The sequence below is a fragment of the Conger conger genome, chromosome 1 (assembly GCF_963514075.1).
Source record: "Conger conger chromosome 1, fConCon1.1, whole genome shotgun sequence".
NCBI classification, from domain to species: Eukaryota; Metazoa; Chordata; class Actinopteri; order Anguilliformes; family Congridae; genus Conger; species Conger conger.
Genome location: NC_083760.1, coordinates 59367327 through 59385509, shown reverse-complemented (window position 1 = coordinate 59385509; position 18183 = coordinate 59367327). Strand labels below are relative to the sequence as shown.

Here is an 18183-nt window from a genome sequence, read left to right as displayed (position 1 = left end):
TGTTCTGATTATTTACACCATTTACAACAGAACATGCTGGCTACAGTTTTTCAAGCAGGATGAGTTGGTTATATTCCATCTACAGCAAGATGAGCTGGTTACAGTCAGTCTACAGCAGAGTGTGCTGGTTATAGTCAGTCCACAGCAAGATGAGCTGGTTATAGTCAGTCCACAGCAAGATGAGCTGGTTATAGTCAGTCCACAGCAAGATGAGCTGGTTATAGTCAGTCTACAGCAGGATGTGATGGTTATAGTCAGTCCACAGCAGGATGTGATGGTTATAGTCAGCCTACAGCAAGATATTTATAGTCAGTTTATAGCAGGATGTGATGCTCATAGTCCCCCTACAGGAAGATGTACTGGTTATAGGTCAGTCTACAGCTGGATGTGCTGGTTATATTCCACCTACAGCAAGATGAGCTGGTTATATTCTGCCTTTAGCAGCAATATATACTGTTTAAATGGTACAGAGAAGTTTAAACAGGTTTCATTTGTTAAAATCCTTAAAAAAGAATGCTTTTGAAAACAGAATTACACAAAGAATATATTTAATTAGGAATGCAATAGTTAATTGTACATACTATCCTAAAACCACCTTCATCTGGTCTGTCACAACTGTGTCCGGGAAGGATGATTGCATGGTCTCACAGCCTCATAAATGCCACCTGCGAGATACATGAGAGAAAAAATAAAAATGATTAAAGACTGTCTGTACTGAATTATGAGAATCTAGGAAGTGAAATTTTATACAAGGTATAAAGTTTAAGGTCAAATAAGGTAAAAGAGTAGCACAGAAAAAGCATACCCAACAGTTGCATTTTGTTTGCACATAAGTATGAAGGTAAATGCTCATACTGTACCTTCTCAGGACAACAAATAATGTTGTCAAATAGGAATTGTCGTGAAATCAGGATATAATCATGTCAATTCATGAATGCTTACTGCTTGTCTGGAATTATGGCGGCTTTAGGCATTTAAAATACGACAACAAATTTGAACAATAAAGGTACTGCACCAACAGCACATTGCAAATGCAGCTTTTACCAAGGGTACTGGTGCCATTCACTAGTGAACAGGAGTTTCACTGTAGGTTCTTTTTTCTGAATTGCTTCAATGGGTTTATGCATATTAAGTAATGAATCCTATTTTTGGCCTCAGAGCACATTTAGACAGCAGCCACCTCACAAACACCCACACGGAGGGCTTCAGGTTCTCAGCCACGTTACAAATTCATGACTCGACCAGATCAAGAGACCCACACCTCAACTGGCTGAAGCACCCACTCCAATAGGGCTCTTTTTGTGCGGAGGAACATTTTGCGCAGTTTGCTATGTGGCTGTCATTGCATGCTGGGATATCTGCTCATTACAGCGATGAAGGTGACAGCAGAGTGCGTCCCTGTCCTGGAGCCCCCAGTATCTGAGGCCCAGCTGGTCTGCCAATTACCATGGCAATCAATTAAGACAGATGAAATCTGGGGAGAAACTGGGTCTCGTGCCACCTTCTACCCTCACCTCAATCATCTGCCTCCCATGTCCTATCCCACACCTCCTTTCAGAGTGCCACTGCTTTCATATATAGGCCACTTTACTTTATACAGGAGATATACAGTGTAATATACACTCACCAAGCACTTTATTAACTTTATTTCCTTTATTACACCTACTTATTCATGATTATCTAATCAGCCAATTGTGTGGCAGCAGTGCAATGCATACAATCATGTAGATACGGGTCAGGAGCTTCAATTAATGATGCAAAAAACAAACAAACAAACAAAACAAAAAAACCAGTGAGCAGCAGTTCTGCAGACAGAAACGCCTTGTTAATGAGAGACGTCAGAGGAGAATGGCCAGACTGGTCAAAGCTAACAGGAAGGTGACAGAAACGAAAATAACCACACATTACAACAGTCATAACTCTAAGTGGATAGGCTACAGCAGTAGAAGTCTAAATAAATACTGAATAAAGTGCTCAGTGAGTGTACTTTATATCACTTATTTAAGTGTTTATTTTATTTTGCCTATTACCTGCATTCCCCTTGTTGATGACAACCTTCCCTTGCAGATAGGAAACAGAAAATGCTGGAAAGTAATGACGCGGGCAAGGGATGCAAAAAACTTGCCTAGTCCCATAGCAATACTCCCACTGGCTTGGTATCAAAATTTGACCGTTTCACTGATGACTGGCAGCCTTACACGCAGCACATAATTGGCTCTATCATCTCCCAGAGAGAAAAGGCTCCACTTGGTGTGATTTTCTGTGACTCATTATGCAATGGTGGCCGCCGCTCCTCATGTTGGCCTGCAGTCTACCTAGGCTGGCTGCACAAGATGAGCACTCCTGCGACACAATGACTGCAGAGCCTGGCCGGTGGTCTGCGGCACGAGAAGAAGTGGTGTTGGCTGGCAGCACACGCTTCTAAGAGCCAGTGCTAATCTGCACCCTCTCTGACTAGACAGGGAATGCTGCAGATGAGACTGGCCCAAAATTAAAATTAAACATTCCAAATCGGGAGGGAAAACGGCCAAGATCTTGTTCCATGGCAGTGATCCTCACTCATGGTCCAGGAGAGTGCTGGTTTTTGTTTTCGCCTTAATATCAGCAACCAATTCAGACCCAAGAAACCAGGCGAGGGGAGTCAATTGTGTAATTAACTGATTTCATTGATAAATTAAGTGCAGAGTAACAACAAAAGCCAGCACATCCCTGCAGCTCTCCAGGGCCAGGAATGAAGACCACTGCTCTATGGCTAACATCCCCCCAGCATGCATGTCGAATACACTTCTGACATTTTGGCAGAAACTGAAATGGCTGAGGTTCATCTGTAAGAGTGTAAGAAATGGGGGAGCAGGGACACTGTGAAGGCCCTCTACCTGCCATGTAGGGACCAGACAAAACGGGCAGATAATGCAGTTGCACCACAAGGATCATCTGTCAGTATGGGGCTTGGAATGGATCCATCACACCTGCTCCGTACTCACCCCTGACTATCATCGTTGAATGCGGTTTTCATCTCGAACTTTTTCCGGACAACATTCATTGACTGCAATCCATGGCTGCGATTAATGAACTGCACAAGTGGCATTTTAAAGTGCAAGTTCTCCCAAGCCTATTAGCGTGCACTCTGAGGTAGAACACACTGTGCATTATTTCAGAATAATACAATAGCATGCTGCAAGTGATTACACTCTAGAGTGCAAGCCTGACGCACATCAACCCTCCTAGCATGGTAAGTGGGGGCAGGGCCTTGCAGAGGTGGGGCTTCTAAGGCACAGAGGATGATAGTGCCTCCCATGTAAACATGGTCTTTCATTTTACATTTTAAGTCAACTTCCTTTCCTTCGAATAATAAACCCACTTAACCGCAAATTTCCGTTTGGCAGCAAGAAAAGCTACAGTACATGTACTTTGAACGGAACAAGCCTACTCCTACAGAGAGGACGGGGCCTCCGGCATGCCTTGCACACAGAGCGGGTGGAATGTGTTGCGTGGAGAAGAGCAGGCCTCAGTCATGCAGCCCTCTGCACATGAAGCACTTAAATTAAGCTGCCGTATAGAATTATTCTAATTATAGAATTAGTATCAATTCAGAATTACAATAATGCACCGCATAACCTCTGTAGAGGAGTTTTCAGACAAGGGTTGGAAAGTCAGCCACTTTCTTGTAACGCAATCTGGCTGGTTTATCACATTAGTCTTTTCCTCTGCCCAGTGCTGGCTCTTTCCCTCTCTCTCAGACAGCAGAGAGACTGATGGTTTTAAACACATTACTACAGGAGTCATCCATCCAAGACTGCAGACGATGGAATCTCCCCCACTGTCACCTCTTCAAGCTATACATTCTTAGTGTTCAGGCAATACTTGGTCTATGTTCGGTCTGGTCTTGGTGCGAACTCCTAGTTAAATACTTGACAAGGATGTGTTGAAATTGCTGCAATAAGTAAATACAACTTGGAACTCTTTTCAAGGCATAAACATATATTGCAGAAAACTTAAAAACAAAGTACACACACACACACACACACACACACACACACACACACACACACACACACACACACACACACACACACACACACACACACACACACACACACACACACACACACACACACACACACACACACACACACACAAAGAGGCGCTCAAAACCTACTCAAGCCAACCAAAAAAAACACACATGCGATTCCTGCCGTCACTGGAAGTTGCAGTGAATTGTGAGAAGCAGTCCCTATAGGCTGAAGTGTAATAACATCTGAATGTGTGTTTATTACCACTTTCCTGCCCAGTGAGAGGGCAGAATGCATCCAAAGAGGAAAGTGAAATTACCAAGTGATGAAGGGTTTCTGCTTTAATTAGGGGAATGTCTGGTGGAAGAATGGAAGTAAGAGGAGTAAGCATTTTAATCAAAGGCCCATCTTGGGATTTCTCTATAATGAGACGGGTGGTAATGAGGGGACCTTAAAGCAAGGCTGCTTGACGGGATTATAAACATTTCTGCAGACCTGCTTTCTGGAAGCACCAGCTATTTTGGCGAAGCTGCAAGCTGCCGTCAGGAGACGGCAGGGCGTAGGAGAGGGAGGGAACCAAATGAGCATAAACTGTGTAATTACACTTAAGCCATCAGGCAGGTCCAGGGCCAGATATAAAGCCGCACAACTTATGCCTTCAGCGTTCCCCGCATGACAGCCAGATTCCCCAGGACCTAAAGTACGAGTCAGCCACAATGAGAAGGCCTGAACTTGCAAATTTCTGATCGACAACTCCGCAAAAATAATGGTGCGGGAAACGGCTTCTCCTCAGGTAAAGTGAGGAGTGACGGCTGCTTCCAAATCAGACCTCCTGGCTCTGCGCATCCCTGACTGTCTAAAGTACACCGGCCATACTCACCTGGTAGGAGTTCATCCTGCGCAGAGACGGGGGAAGACTCAAATTGCTGCAGGTCAGGAGCTGTATCACTTCCTGGCAGGTGGTTTGAGGCAGGATCAGAGGGTGAACGCTGACATCTTTCTCCCACGCGTCCGTAATACTGCAGGGAGACAGAGAAAGGGAAAGAAAAAGAAAGAGACACTCAAAGATTAAAAGTTACCACCGCTAGTGCTGCTCAGCAGAATACAAATAATCATCTCCGCTTGCTCCCAGAAGAATGTCCGCTGAAGTGACATACATTGCGCTAATTTGACAGTTTGAGGCATTGCAGTTTTAATGGTGCAGTTATTGAGTCGGGACTGGGAGAGAAAAACCAGAGGGAGCTACAGAAACAGGAAAGGGGGAGAGAGAAGGGAGACCAAGAGACTGAGGAAGAATAACTAATTGGCCGATTGATTTATCAATTGTCCTTGACATAAATCTAAATACAATGACGATCACTTCAGCATGTTTGTGGGATCTTTTTCCCCTTACTACTTCAGCTGTTAATCACAGAACACATACAGTACTTCAGAGCGCAATTCAAATCCTGCTGGACACGGTTCGTATAACACAGACTACAATGCACCTCAGAGAACTGAACACACCAGGGCACACCACTCACGACATGTTTCACAATGTTGTTAGACAATGTGCCGAAAGTAACGAGTGAGAGTAAATTTGGTTTCTAACACGATTGGCAGGCAGGCTCTCGATCACATTTACGATTTCAACTGATAAGAGCACCCCCATGAGTGCCGGCCAGAAGTCCATCAAACAACCACCTGCCGTCCCTCGCTCTGTCTCATTACAGATGCATTAACAACACATTCATCAATACTCAGAGAACACTGGCAGAGGTCCCATTGCTGACACTACTACTCCAAATGAATATTTGGTCTATGGCCAAACAATCACAAATTGTAAAGCATTAAAACGTCAGTGTTTAGACATGGCCCCTCCTCCTCCTTATGCTCTCAACCTCTGATTCAACCCTCTCTGGATCCGTGTCAGGTTCCCTGTCCCAATCGATGCTTGGCTGTGTATATCAATATTCTCACTGTGGCAGATGACACCCGAAACCCTGCCAAACCCTAAACTAAATCTATAAATATTAATCTGGAAAAAGGCCCAACCCATAGAATTTCACCCTGATCACCCAATAAATTATAGTTAAGTGACTGACATTTGGGTGTAAGCATTGGTATGCCTGCCATTCGCAATGCACTTACCAAACATCACTAGGCTCTGTTAACCATGGGTTTGTCAATAGGCCTTTAAACATCAAACAATTTACATTTATTGGAATTTGTTGAAGTTACAAATCCTTCTTGTTGAAAGCCTGAAAGAACATCCTCTTAGCAGTGCAATAAAGTATTTAGCAATCTATCTATCCAGATGAGTACCTCTGAAGTAGATGTTTACATTAGTTATTTCTCCTTCCTCCATTTTCCAAGTGGATCGGCCATATTTTAGTGCTGAAGAGCACGAAGAACCTCAGTGACATGTGACCCGGTAGACTTTGAGTTCTTTGCCCAAAAGCCACAAACCATCCCCTTTAATCCGCTGCATATGTAATTACGACGATTTACGTCATTATGTGGGAAGCTGTCAAACTCTCGAGGCAGGAATAGCAGATCGAGTCGCTCACAGAATGTGCCATTTATAACGATTTCGCCATCATATGCAACATGATGTAAACAGATTCTACATGGCTGAAAATCTTTTTGCTTTGATTTTATGGGTCACGTCATTGGCCCTCTGCAGGAGGGGTGGAGGGGGGTCTCAGCGAACACCCCCAGGCCGCTCCTCCATCAGACGTTCGGCCTCCGCTTTCCCAAGAAAAGAGTTGGTGCTGTGCCTGAGGAGCAACTTCGTCCTGAGTTCAGACCTGTAAGGCAGGGAGCTGGAGCGGAGCAGCGCAGTGGCTCCCTCAGAGTCTTATTGCATCTGTGTTCTGCTGAGGGAAATTAAAGCGATGGGGGACACACACATGGGCCCAGAGAACAGCGTGTGCTGCAATGATTCCCCTGGAAGTTTTCAGAGACAGCAGGACTTATACTGTTGGAAACTGAACACTGTGATACACTCCCGATCCTCTCCGTAGGGTACAGAAACAGCTATAGATTCAAGAGCGGAGTGATATGAGAGGAGTCAATGTACTCTACAGTCCCCCCCCCCCCACCCACCCACCACACCCCACCCCACACACACAGACCCAACACAACCAAATTGTTAGTCACATATAAAATGGTGGCATTTTCCATTGAGTCAGCACCTCCCCGTCTCCCTGTTACCTCCTTACTAGAGGGTGTCTGCTCCTTTACAGAGCGACTCCCTTGATGCCCCTCAGTCTAAATCTTCTTTCCCCAAAACATTGTAGATATTCCCATTTCCTACACTAATCTACAGATTTAATGGTCTGCAAGTGGTTAAATGACTTATACTGTAACGCAGCTCAGAGAGAGAGAGAGAGAGGAAAAAAAGAGAGAGAGAATGAATTTCCACACACTGACACTGATTAGGTTTCTGTGACATTACTAAGCTGGCTGTGAGAGTAAATTTCAAGCTGTCAGAGATACAAACCTGCGCTCCGTGTTCGGACAACCAGCCAGAAGGATGGGCTTTGATTTATTTTCTGCCAACATTCGTCTATAACAAACAGAGGTGCCAATGGACACCCAGTGTACATTGAATGAGAAAATAATCACACACTGACAGGGGAAATAATCGCACATTGCAAGGAGAGCTGGCCCAGGGAAAATAATATCACACTGAGAGGGGAGCTGGCCCAGGGAGAATAATCACACACAGAGGAGAGCTGGGCCAGAGAGAATAATCACACACAGAGAGCTGACCCAGGGAAAATAATCACACACAGAGGAAAGCTGGCCTTGGGAGAATAATCACACACAGAGGAGAGCTGGGCCAGAGAGAATAATCACACACAGAGCTGACCCAGGGAAAATAATCACACACAGAGGAAAGCTGGCCTTGGGAGAATAATCACACACAGAGGAGCGCTGCCCCAGGGAGAATAATAGCACACAGAGAGCTGGCCCAGGGAGAATAATCACACACAGAGAGCTGGGCCAGGGAAAATAATAAAGAGAATAAAGAGCAGAGTAGTTAGTTGAGGGATAATTATCCCAAGCATAGTAGAAGTTGGTAAATGTCCTGATTTGTTCCATCTCCAATGCATTTACTGACTTGGTTACTCCTTGCAAATTGCTTTGTGTACAACATTTGAAAACGCCTATTTTTATTTTTTAATAATTCCTGGTTTAACACCAATTTATACTCTGACAAAACAGTTAATCTCTCAACAATGTCTTATTATAGATTAGTCCACAAACACTGTGGTGTAAGATACTAAATGCTACAGTAAAACCAAAAAATAAGTAAATCGCAACAAGCATTTTAGTGTTATATTTAGACTTAAATTCATATTTCGATTACTTTTTAGCTAAATAAGACAAAAATATTGCCAATTAGGTTAGACAGTTTGACTCATTTTAAGATTTTCCACGGGGATAAGAAATTTTCACTTGTCAAGCAAACAGTATCTAACGCTAAGAAACTGATATTTTCTACTTGAGGGAAAAATGGGATGTTAAGCCTCACTACAAGACTGCAAGGGCTGGTTTCACAGACCCAGACTAAGCTTAGTCGTTGAATGAAATTGAGTTTTGCAAAGAGAATATTAATTCAATCTGGCTGTAAAACACTTCTGAACACAGACCCTTTGCATTGTAGCATCTTGCATACAGTGTAAAGATACCTTCACTAAAACCCACCAATGGACCAATGCTGACCTCAACAGAGTGATCGATCATATCACTTGGTGTAGCTTCTACGAGAAGACCGATAGGAGATATGGAAATTGAACCTTCTTATAGGAAGGGCAGGTACCTGAATGTTTTCATTCAATTGAATCAAAATTGAAACACAATTCCTTACTCTGTGTGTGTAGGCATTAAAGCAGGTAGGCCTCAGTGACTTACTGGTGGGGGCTGGGGGCACAGGGCAGATAGAGGACTTTAACTGCACTGCTGGCTCCACATGATAGATCAGCATGGACGCTGACATCATCTCCAGTGGAAATGGAGGAGTCGCCACAGACATCAGGCCAGGAAAGCGAGGCAACCAGGGAGTCTGAGTTCAGGAGCCAGAGCTATGAGAGGGAGAACATTATTCATCCTTCGGACACAATTCTCTCTTTCTCTCTGCCCCTCTCTCACACACACCTTAGATAAGGAGATCCTTACCAGGATAAATGCTTTTCCATTTGGAGTCTGGAGAGAAAAACGGAACATACTCTGTGTGGAAGACAATTCCACTAGCCTGGCAGCGATGGTCTGCTCCAGGAATAGCCATCTATTTCAGACAAAACACAGAGCATGATGTTAAAGTAGCTCTGAACTGCCCAAAGAAATCTCCACATTTCTGGGTGAAGCTCAGGAAATATTTGCAATTCCGTCTGTACGGGTTTGTATATGATCAATCTGTGATGTGTGCCTGATGGCAAGTTACCGGTGTTGGTTGCCAATGGCTTCTCCATCCTCATCACTCCGTTTCACCAGCAACTCTGTGATGTAGAGCTTCAGTGTCTCTGAAATTACAAGCCTCACTGTCCCGACACGTACTCGCACTCAATCACATCCTCCAGAAGGCTGACAGCAGTCGTTAATATGAGATATTATTGGTGGGATAGCCTCACCCCCATGTGACACGGTGTTTATGTACAGTAAATTATACATCAGTAAGCTATAAAGAAATGGCGATACATCTGCTGAGCCAAACTCATTAAGCGTTCTTTAATATAGCGACGTGTCAGAGGAACGTTTAACACCCTGATAGAGGGCAGGCATCCGATACAATCAGACGCAGCAATGCAGAGTTTGAGAGCTGCTGATGTGGACATGATTAATTACAGCTCTCTGCTCTTAATACCAAGTCGCAGAGAAGCAGGCTGCACAGAACACCACACTTTATCATATCATATTATAATTTCCATGTTGTTTAATACTAAGCAATGTCAACATTTCAGCCAGGGTTCTTAATAAATGCACTATACTGAGCCAGATGACTTTTAAAACATTTAAACAGTAATTACTTATTTATTTACAGTTCTAGTTTTGAGGTGATGAATTTGATAACTCGAGCCAAGGTTGTAACTACGGTGTTACGCTATTGAAAGCAGTAGACCGTTTAATTCTGTTTGAGGTTATGATTTAATACTGATGCACACTTGTGTGATGTCATGCCTTTAATTCTCTCATTTAAAACATTATAGTGTGTATGTAGTTACTACATAAGTGATATGTTTTTGGTGTGTTGTGGTTGAGCAGGAGGAGCGGGTACCTGCAGCAGCGGTCTCTCCTAGCACTGCCCCACAGGCTCTGCATAGAACTGAAGTCACCCTACTGGGCTTCTGCAGGGAAGGAGAGAGAACGAGCAAGAGCAGGAGCCAGAGAAAGACAAAGCGGAGATGACAAAGGAAGGGAGGGGAACAAGAAAGAATGAGTGAAAGAATGAAAGAAGAAAGGGAGGACAAATTCATTCTTCCCAAGATCCTGAGAGACCATGATGGAGCTTGGCAACAACGCAATGTAACAGAGGCGTCCATAAAACAAGGCCCACTGGAAGCACCTCTCTGTAAGTTCACCCCCCCCCCCCCCCCCCGACTCTCCCTGTATTACAGCATGCTCTGTAAGTCTCAGAGTCAGTGCTCCCTACACCACTGAAACAACAGCCATAACAAACAGTCAAAACAAACAGATACCTTTATTATACACGTTGTGCACATTAAACTGGTAACTAATATACACAGGATATCCCTCTACTCAGAGCAGCATTAGCACGCTGCTGAAACAATGGGCTTTAGCGTGTAAAATTTTCACTGACTTGCAGGCAAGAGCATTCACTTAAACTGCAGCGCTCCTGCTATGCGGGTGTGGGTGGCAATACGATTCAAGAGGCACAGTCAGGAATTTATCCACATCGGGAGGCAAGATAAACATGTTTGTTTGTTGTGTCTGTAACTGTGTGACTGACCATGCTTGTTGTCCCTGAATCAGACCACCATGGTACCCACCTGTGGCGAGCCCTGATTGTGACTGGTGTCTATGTGGGCAGGGCTGGGCTCCTGTCTGAGTGTCTGGTCACACTGGCTGTCTCTCAGCAACAGGAAGTAGGTGTCACCCAGTAAACAGTCCCCTGGTCTGGGCAGCAGTTTCCTGTTGGCAAATGGGTCTGCATGGCAGCACCAGTCCTCCACCAGCGTGTTCCAGTTCCCATTAGGCAACGGAAGGACTCGCTGAAACACCCTGGTAGACGGGAAACAATTATGATATTCTACATCTTGGTTTAGCCAGCTTTGTTTTTTTTCAGCCAACTGTCTAACAAGCTTCCCACTGACCTATGATGCTGAAAAGGACTGTTTGGGCCACTTTAATGCGTTTGTATCCAGAGCCACATTTGTCTCTCCTCACAGAGTGATTTTCTGTCTGCCAGGATGACAGCATTGCATTGCACACCAGCAGCCCCCACTGGTTGATTGAACGGCTAAAATTTGTCAACTGAGCAGCACACAGTATCTTCCTCCAACTCACGTCTGTGTGAGCCTGACTTCTGAACTGCATTGTCATCAATAACAGTGCCCGATATCCCATTCTTCGGAGGGCGCGTGGTTGTCTGAGCTCTCCTGACATGGAGGACGTGATGCAGCATGAACATGATTGGCCATTCTCAATTGGGGACAAAAGGAGAAAAACACTGGGGGGAAAATGACTAAATCACATTCCCTCTGACACTGGCCAGATGTTCAGCTATCTGCCTGGTGGGTTTTTTTTTCCCATGCTCAGTCAATCTACTGTAAAGGCGTGCAACTTGAAATCAGCTACTCAATCAACAATGTTGCAGCTGCTGCAGCTACCGTATACCGTATTACATTACATTACATTAATGGCATTTGGCAGACGCTCTTATCCAGAGCGATGTACAGTTGATTAGACTAAGCAGGAGATAATCCTCCCCTGGTGCAATGCAGGGTTAAGGGCCTCGCTCAAGGGCCCAACGGCTATGCGGATCTTATTCTGGCTACACCGGGGATCGAACCACCGACCTTGCGGGTCCCAGTCACGTACCTTAACCACTACGCTACAGGCCGCCCCTAATTCTGGGTATGTTTTGTGTTTATGCCAAGATATGCTAGCCTGTATTAATCTTGGTCTTATCTGATTGTGCAATGCGAATATTACACATCTGCACAGGTTTTATGAGTCAATTGTCCTCACAGTGCAAACCAGATTTCAAGATGGAACCATATCTGCCACAGCATATCTGGTGCTTGGCCATGTTAAAATATTGGCCTATGTATCGGTTCTAAATCCCCCCCCTCGTCTTGGTCTCGAATTGGACATGGACACTTGCAGTCTTGGCCTTGACTTGGACTCGCTTGTAATGGTACAGGAAAAACTCAGTCGCAAGTGAACGACAACACTGCTGAGTATTTTCAGACAGAAGATCGGGGGAGAATAAGACTCAAACTCAGACACAAACTACATTTCCCACACTCCGGACAGAGAGCTGCAGCTACCCCTTCTCTCTTTCCCTTGCTTGTGCCCTTGAGGTGAGATGACTTTGGAGAGCCGGCCAGCCAATCCCATCAGTCTTCCCTGGAGAGCTCATCTTCTCCAATGATAAAAGGACAAGGTACAGTCAGGTGTATCCTGTGGGGGAGGCGGCTGTTAAATAAATAAACTCTGCCCTTACCTCTCCGTCAGCACCCGCTCCCTGCACCTCTGACAGCTGAAGCTGTAACTCTTCTTCACCCCAAGCTTCTTCATCACGCTCCCAGGGGCTTCTGCAAGTTTGTAAAAAAAAAAACAAAAAAAAACAACCAACTGCATACTCTGTGAATGACAAGTGCCATTTAACCTTGTCCTCGATGGAAACGGCATGTCAATAAATATTAGGGGAAGGGAGATGCTTGGATTGAAGCTGACAGCCAATTTGCTTGGAACCTGATTTGTCTGAAAAGCTGGCTTATTTCAGGGCACAACCTGTTACCTTACATTCTCCATGACCCCCCTCCCCCCCCCCCCCACCTTTTCCCCAAAAAAGATGATTGAGGGGTTCATTACTTAATCAGGGCCCTTAAAAACTCTGGTCAGAAGACTGATAGTGCAAGTCTTGTTTTGTCTACATTACCAGGTAGTGTGTCCTTGAGCACAAATATTCCCCACTTGTTTTTATAATAAATCCTGCATGACTGCCATTATTAAAAGTAAGCAATATTAAATCACAGATGTTTTGTGGACTTCAATGATTCTGAGGTCAAAGGTCACAGAAAAGTGCTTCTACATTCAAATGTCTGATCTACCACAGTGAGGGTCCCACAGGTTAAACCAGTATTAATTATATTACACTTACTTATTTTGCAGACAATTTTGAATTGACAAAAGAAAATGACAGCCAAACAATATCAAATGCAAATAATCATATCTACAAGCATCAGAGCAGACATTAACTTGGTACTTAAAGATACTTGCTGGTGCACTGCATAAAGAGATGGACAAAGTGGTCTAGCAAAATATAAATGTAATGAATAAACAAACTCATAGTGCAAAAAAGAAGGAATGCATATGGGGAAAAAATGCCTGACAGGACAAAGTCCTCCAAATGAGATAGTAGTATTGGTGAAATAATTAGACAAATTAGAGCCACATTCGTTCAGTGTTGAAATAGTCAGAAACCAGCTAGATTAGCAAACTAGGCCTACATAGTGAAAATAAATTAGCTATAACATGAGGGATATAGAAGACACATAAAAGAAATACATTTAATTATAGAAACCAACTGAGAGAGGTTTTCTTCATGCCACAAGGTACCAAACTTCCCTTTTCAGTAATAAAGCATCAATGTCGCCACCTCTACAATGTAATGGAACCTTTTCTATGCCTAAAAATTCTAGTCCGTAAAGAGCGTATGCTTTTACCAATAGAACAGAGCCTGTGTGCGTGTGTGTCCTGTGAGCCAGCTACTCACCGACCCACACACACAGCATGACACAGGTGATGTCAGGGCAAACAGTACCTGTGTGCTGATTCACCTGAAGGCGGAGCCTCAAGTGTAGCCCCTCCTCCCCTGTGTTGGAAACCTGTCTGCAGGACCCCTCAGTGAGGGCGACCCCTGGTGGCAGCGCCACAGGCAGCATCCTTGTGGGCACCTTGATCTGAAGAGAGGACTCTCCGCCAGACACAGTGACCTCAGAGGGGTCCCCTGCAACATCACTCCTGGAGACCAACACACACACACACACACACACACACACACACACACACACACACACACACACACACATAGAAAGAAAGACAGAGCACCATTATTACTACAGAACGGATTATCAGACAAACCACAGTCTTTCACTAAATGAGGAGTGAGAAACTCAGGGCAGGGGGATATGGGAATGGGGCAGTCTCACTTCAGGTTCATATCCTCAAGAAGTATAAGGAATTAAGCCAATTACAGCAGAATTACACATTAATTTGTGGGTCAGGATCCATTACTATGGGGCGACATGGCTCAGGCAGTAAGACCAGTCGTCTGGCAGTCGGAGGGTTGCCGGTTCGATCCCCCGCCCGGGCTGTGTCAAAGTGTCCCTGAGCAAGACACCTAACCCCCAAATGCTTCTGACGAGCTGGTCGGGGCCTTGCATGGCAGCCAATCGCCGTCGGTGTGTGAGTGTGTGTATGAATGGGTGAATGGAGAAGCATCAATTGTACAGCGCTTTGGATAAAGGTGATATATAAATGCCTGCCATTTACCATTTACCATTACTACAGTATCAGCCTGAGCATGTATGTGTGTTTTCTGATGGTAGAATTTGGAGCTGATAAAATTAAATTTCTACTGCATCAGAATTATTCCCACATTTCAGTAAATAAACCTGGTGCAACTGATGCTCATGCCGTTTGGAAGCCACAAGCTGTTTATTTGGCGCAGCTATTCCACACTGCCGCGAGCTGGACTCTGATGTGGAGCAGATGTAGCGGGCCGCACACGCAATTATTTTCTCCAGCCTGGCAATACGTCACCATCCATGGCCAAGACACTGCCCCCAGGAGAATGCATCTCCAGTTTGAGCCAGCATCTTATCAACCACAGGAAGCATCGAGACCAACCTCACTAGTAGCATGCAACCCAAACCATCACAAATAAATGAAGCAGAATAACTCAAGTTATGTTCGCTTCTTACTTCCTCTACAGGAAAATTCATTTGAAACCAGTCGGGGAGAAAATCATTACCAATTATCCACCAGTGGTCTCATTATCTACCATCGTGTGAAACTAAATATAGGATATATTGATAAAATACAGAAAAATATGAAGGTGATGCGACATACTAAAATTACGACCTCTGATGTCTCCAAGTATGCAGGCAGCTCGTAACCATGTGCTGCCAGTGGTAATGATGGAGATTTGCTTCAGTGTCTGACTGACCGATACTACCCCCTTGTGGTGAAATTATATTGCATCACGTGGTTGCTCACTCTGAGGAACAGACCGCTACAACTTGCAAATAACCTGACAGAGGGACACTGTCCGCTCCTTCATTACATCGCCCTTCGGTTTACTTTGCCGGTTAGCTAACTAGTAATCCTGCGTAACAAGTTCGCCAGCAACGACAGATGGGTTCAATTAGTAACTAGCAAGCTATCTCGCCTTCATTCATTATTGTTCAGTTTGCTGGCAATAGCAGCGAATAAACTAACTCCGCGAGCATTTTCTTCGTTCATTCATGTTATTGGACTAATTTAGCTTTATTGCTTACCCAAATAGGTGTGCACCACAACACAATATCAACAAATATTTAATCTCATATGTGCAGAGGTAATTTACAGCAAACTACATCGGCGCACACGAGTCAGGATTCACTGGAAATTAGCTGGCTAGCAAGCTCATTGATTCATAACTTACCTTAAAATCAGGAGACCAGTCTGTAAACGCTGTCTCAGCTCCAGAAACATACCGGCTTGTTTGTGAATTTCTTCCATTTCCTTATAAAGACTTACTGAAATAAACACGTCGCTAGTTATCCACCAAGATTGTACTTCTATCCACTAGCAAGAAGCTTTCAAATAAGTAGTTAGCTTCTGCCGCCAGCCTGCAACTACAGCAGCACATGAAAACACGAACCAGGAAGTAAATATTTGGACCATGGCTTAAACGTCACGATGATGTAGCGTCACAGAACTGTCTGCGGTGGCGATTTAGCGACCTCTGCCGTGTGCAATATATAATGTCAGAGTGGTGGGCAACCTTGTGGTGGGCACGTTTGGACTGAATAATGTACGTTTGGTCATATTTCGAAAATTGATTCGAGTTGTTCACCGATTCTGTTGCAAAAGTGTACATCATTGACATTATTTGATCAACTCAAGGCCACTTTGAAACAATGTTTTTATATCTTCACTTTTTGGCTGTCTCGCACTCACTTTCAATATTTATTCTATCATGCTATCTAAACTCTTAAGAATCGTGCTTGTAATGTAAGCTATTGTATTATGTAAAGTATATTTAATTCAACAGATTCAACAGTGTTGATTCTCTTCATTAAACAGGAGTTGTATTATTGCAACTGTTCAATAAATTACTCATTTTACACTTCATTTTAGACTTCAAGATTAGCAAATATAGACAAACTTGACAAACATTCAACAGACCAGTGTTGATCCTCATCATTAAACAGGAGTTGTATTATTGCAACTGTTCAATAAATTACTCATTTTACACTTCATTTTAGACTTCAAGATTAGCAAATATAGACAAACTTGACAAGCGGCTGAATGGGGCTTTTCTGTAGGGTAGCACAGGGCTAACTCTCCTTCACAGGGTGAGGAGCTCAGCCATCTGGGAGGACCTCTGATAAGGATGCTCCCTGTGTATGGAGGACACTTTGTGACATATTAATAAATAAATCATTAAATCCATCAATAAATACTTGTAATACATATTTTTGTTGATGCTAATAAGTGCCTATGTGATTTCATAACGCTTTGTGCAAATGTGATTTCATATGTCGTAATTATCGCATGGGTTCTGTGTACAACTGTGTGGTAGAGAACCGTTAGCTATTCTGAGTGGGCTAATTAATGGGTTTTGCATTTTCTAATGCAGCACGATGCAGAATCGTCTGCAGGTTGCTCCACACAACCTCGTCCACATCAGAATCAGTCAGTGCTGCAATTTCTACAACGCTGTCTACAAAGTCTTCCACTGTTTCTATAATATTATTGAGTGGTACATTACCACTATCAATGGTATCTGCCAGTCTTAACATTTCATTTCTTAGCTCCGATAAAAACTCCATTTTGGTACCTAGCTAACCGGTAGTATAGTCACACTTGTAGAGAACTTGTAGACAATCCAATCCCAGCATAGGCCACTGCAGTCCAATCAGAACAGCTAGCCCAACTGAAACCCACCCCCTTATTTGCATGTTGGAGCATGAAATCCTTAAATAAATATATCCTTAAATAAATCCATAAATAAATCCATAACTATATCCTTAAATAAAAGTGTCAATAAATCATTAAATAAATAAATAAATAAATAAATAAATAAATAAATAAATAAATAAAATGGTAAATACATGATTAAATAAATAAATAAATGTATTTATTTCCGTATATATTGATGGATTTATTTATGGATTTATTTATTGATGGATTTATTGATGGATATATTGAAGTATTTATTGATGGATTTAATGAAGGATTTATTTATTAATATGTCACAAAGCGTCCTCCATACCTGTGCGCCTGCCTTTGGAGGTGTACAAGGCACATCCAGCTGGTAGGAGAGGCTGAGTGTGCATGCTGGAGGGATTATATCTGAGTAGGAGAAAGTTGTGAGGGATTGATCATTGATTTCTTATTCATCTTTAGCTGTTGAAACCAGATACACTAAGTGAGCACTTTATTAGATATTTATTAGACTTGGTTTTTAGACTCATTAAGTCTTCTGTTCTGTTGTTGCTGTTGCCTATCCAATTAGAGGGTTGACACGTTGTGTGTTCAGAGGTGCTCTTCTGCATACCACTGTTGTAATGTATGGTTATTTGCATTACTGTCACCTTCTGGTCAGCCTGCATAACTGCTGCTTACTGGATGTTTTTTGTTTTTCACACAATTCTCTGCAGACTATAGAGACTGGTGTGTGTGAAAATCTATGAGAATGTATGAGATACTCAAAGCCACCCTGTCT

The 18183-nt window shown here is 43.5% G+C and overlaps 1 protein-coding gene across 2 annotated transcripts; it reads right to left on the bottom strand.

Moving 5' to 3' along the window:
- Window positions 1-531: 531 nt before the first annotated feature.
- On the bottom strand, window positions 532-16140 carry ube3d (ubiquitin protein ligase E3D). 2 transcript variants are annotated; one of them, XM_061223252.1, is made up of 10 exons: window positions 15895-16140; window positions 14011-14210; window positions 12688-12778; window positions 11009-11240; window positions 10276-10342; window positions 9445-9523; window positions 9180-9288; window positions 8916-9085; window positions 4894-5032; window positions 532-665 (listed from the first exon to the last, which is right to left on the bottom strand). In XM_061223252.1, the coding sequence occupies exons 1-10, from the start codon at window positions 15969-15971 to the stop codon at window positions 645-647; spliced, it is 1185 nt and encodes a 394-aa protein (XP_061079236.1). In that variant the 5' UTR covers window positions 15972-16140; the 3' UTR covers window positions 532-644. The 2 variants fall into 2 exon arrangements, with proteins under 2 accessions (XP_061079236.1, XP_061078925.1); XM_061222941.1 differs by having other exon boundaries at window positions 10276-10345; window positions 15895-16135.
- Window positions 16141-18183: the final 2043 nt, after the last annotated feature.

Coding starts and splice junctions, on each gene's coding strand:
- ube3d (XM_061222941.1), bottom strand. CDS start 15,971: ATGGAAGAAATTCACAAACAAGCCGGTATGTTTCTGGAGCTGAGACAG. Junction 9,289..9,444: donor GCCATTGGCAACCAACACCG/GTAACTTGCCAT, acceptor TGTCTGAAATAG/ATGGCTATTCCTGGAGCAGA. Junction 666..4,893: donor GCAGGATGAACTCCTACCAG/GTGAGTATGGCC, acceptor TGTATCTCGCAG/GTGGCATTTATGAGGCTGTG.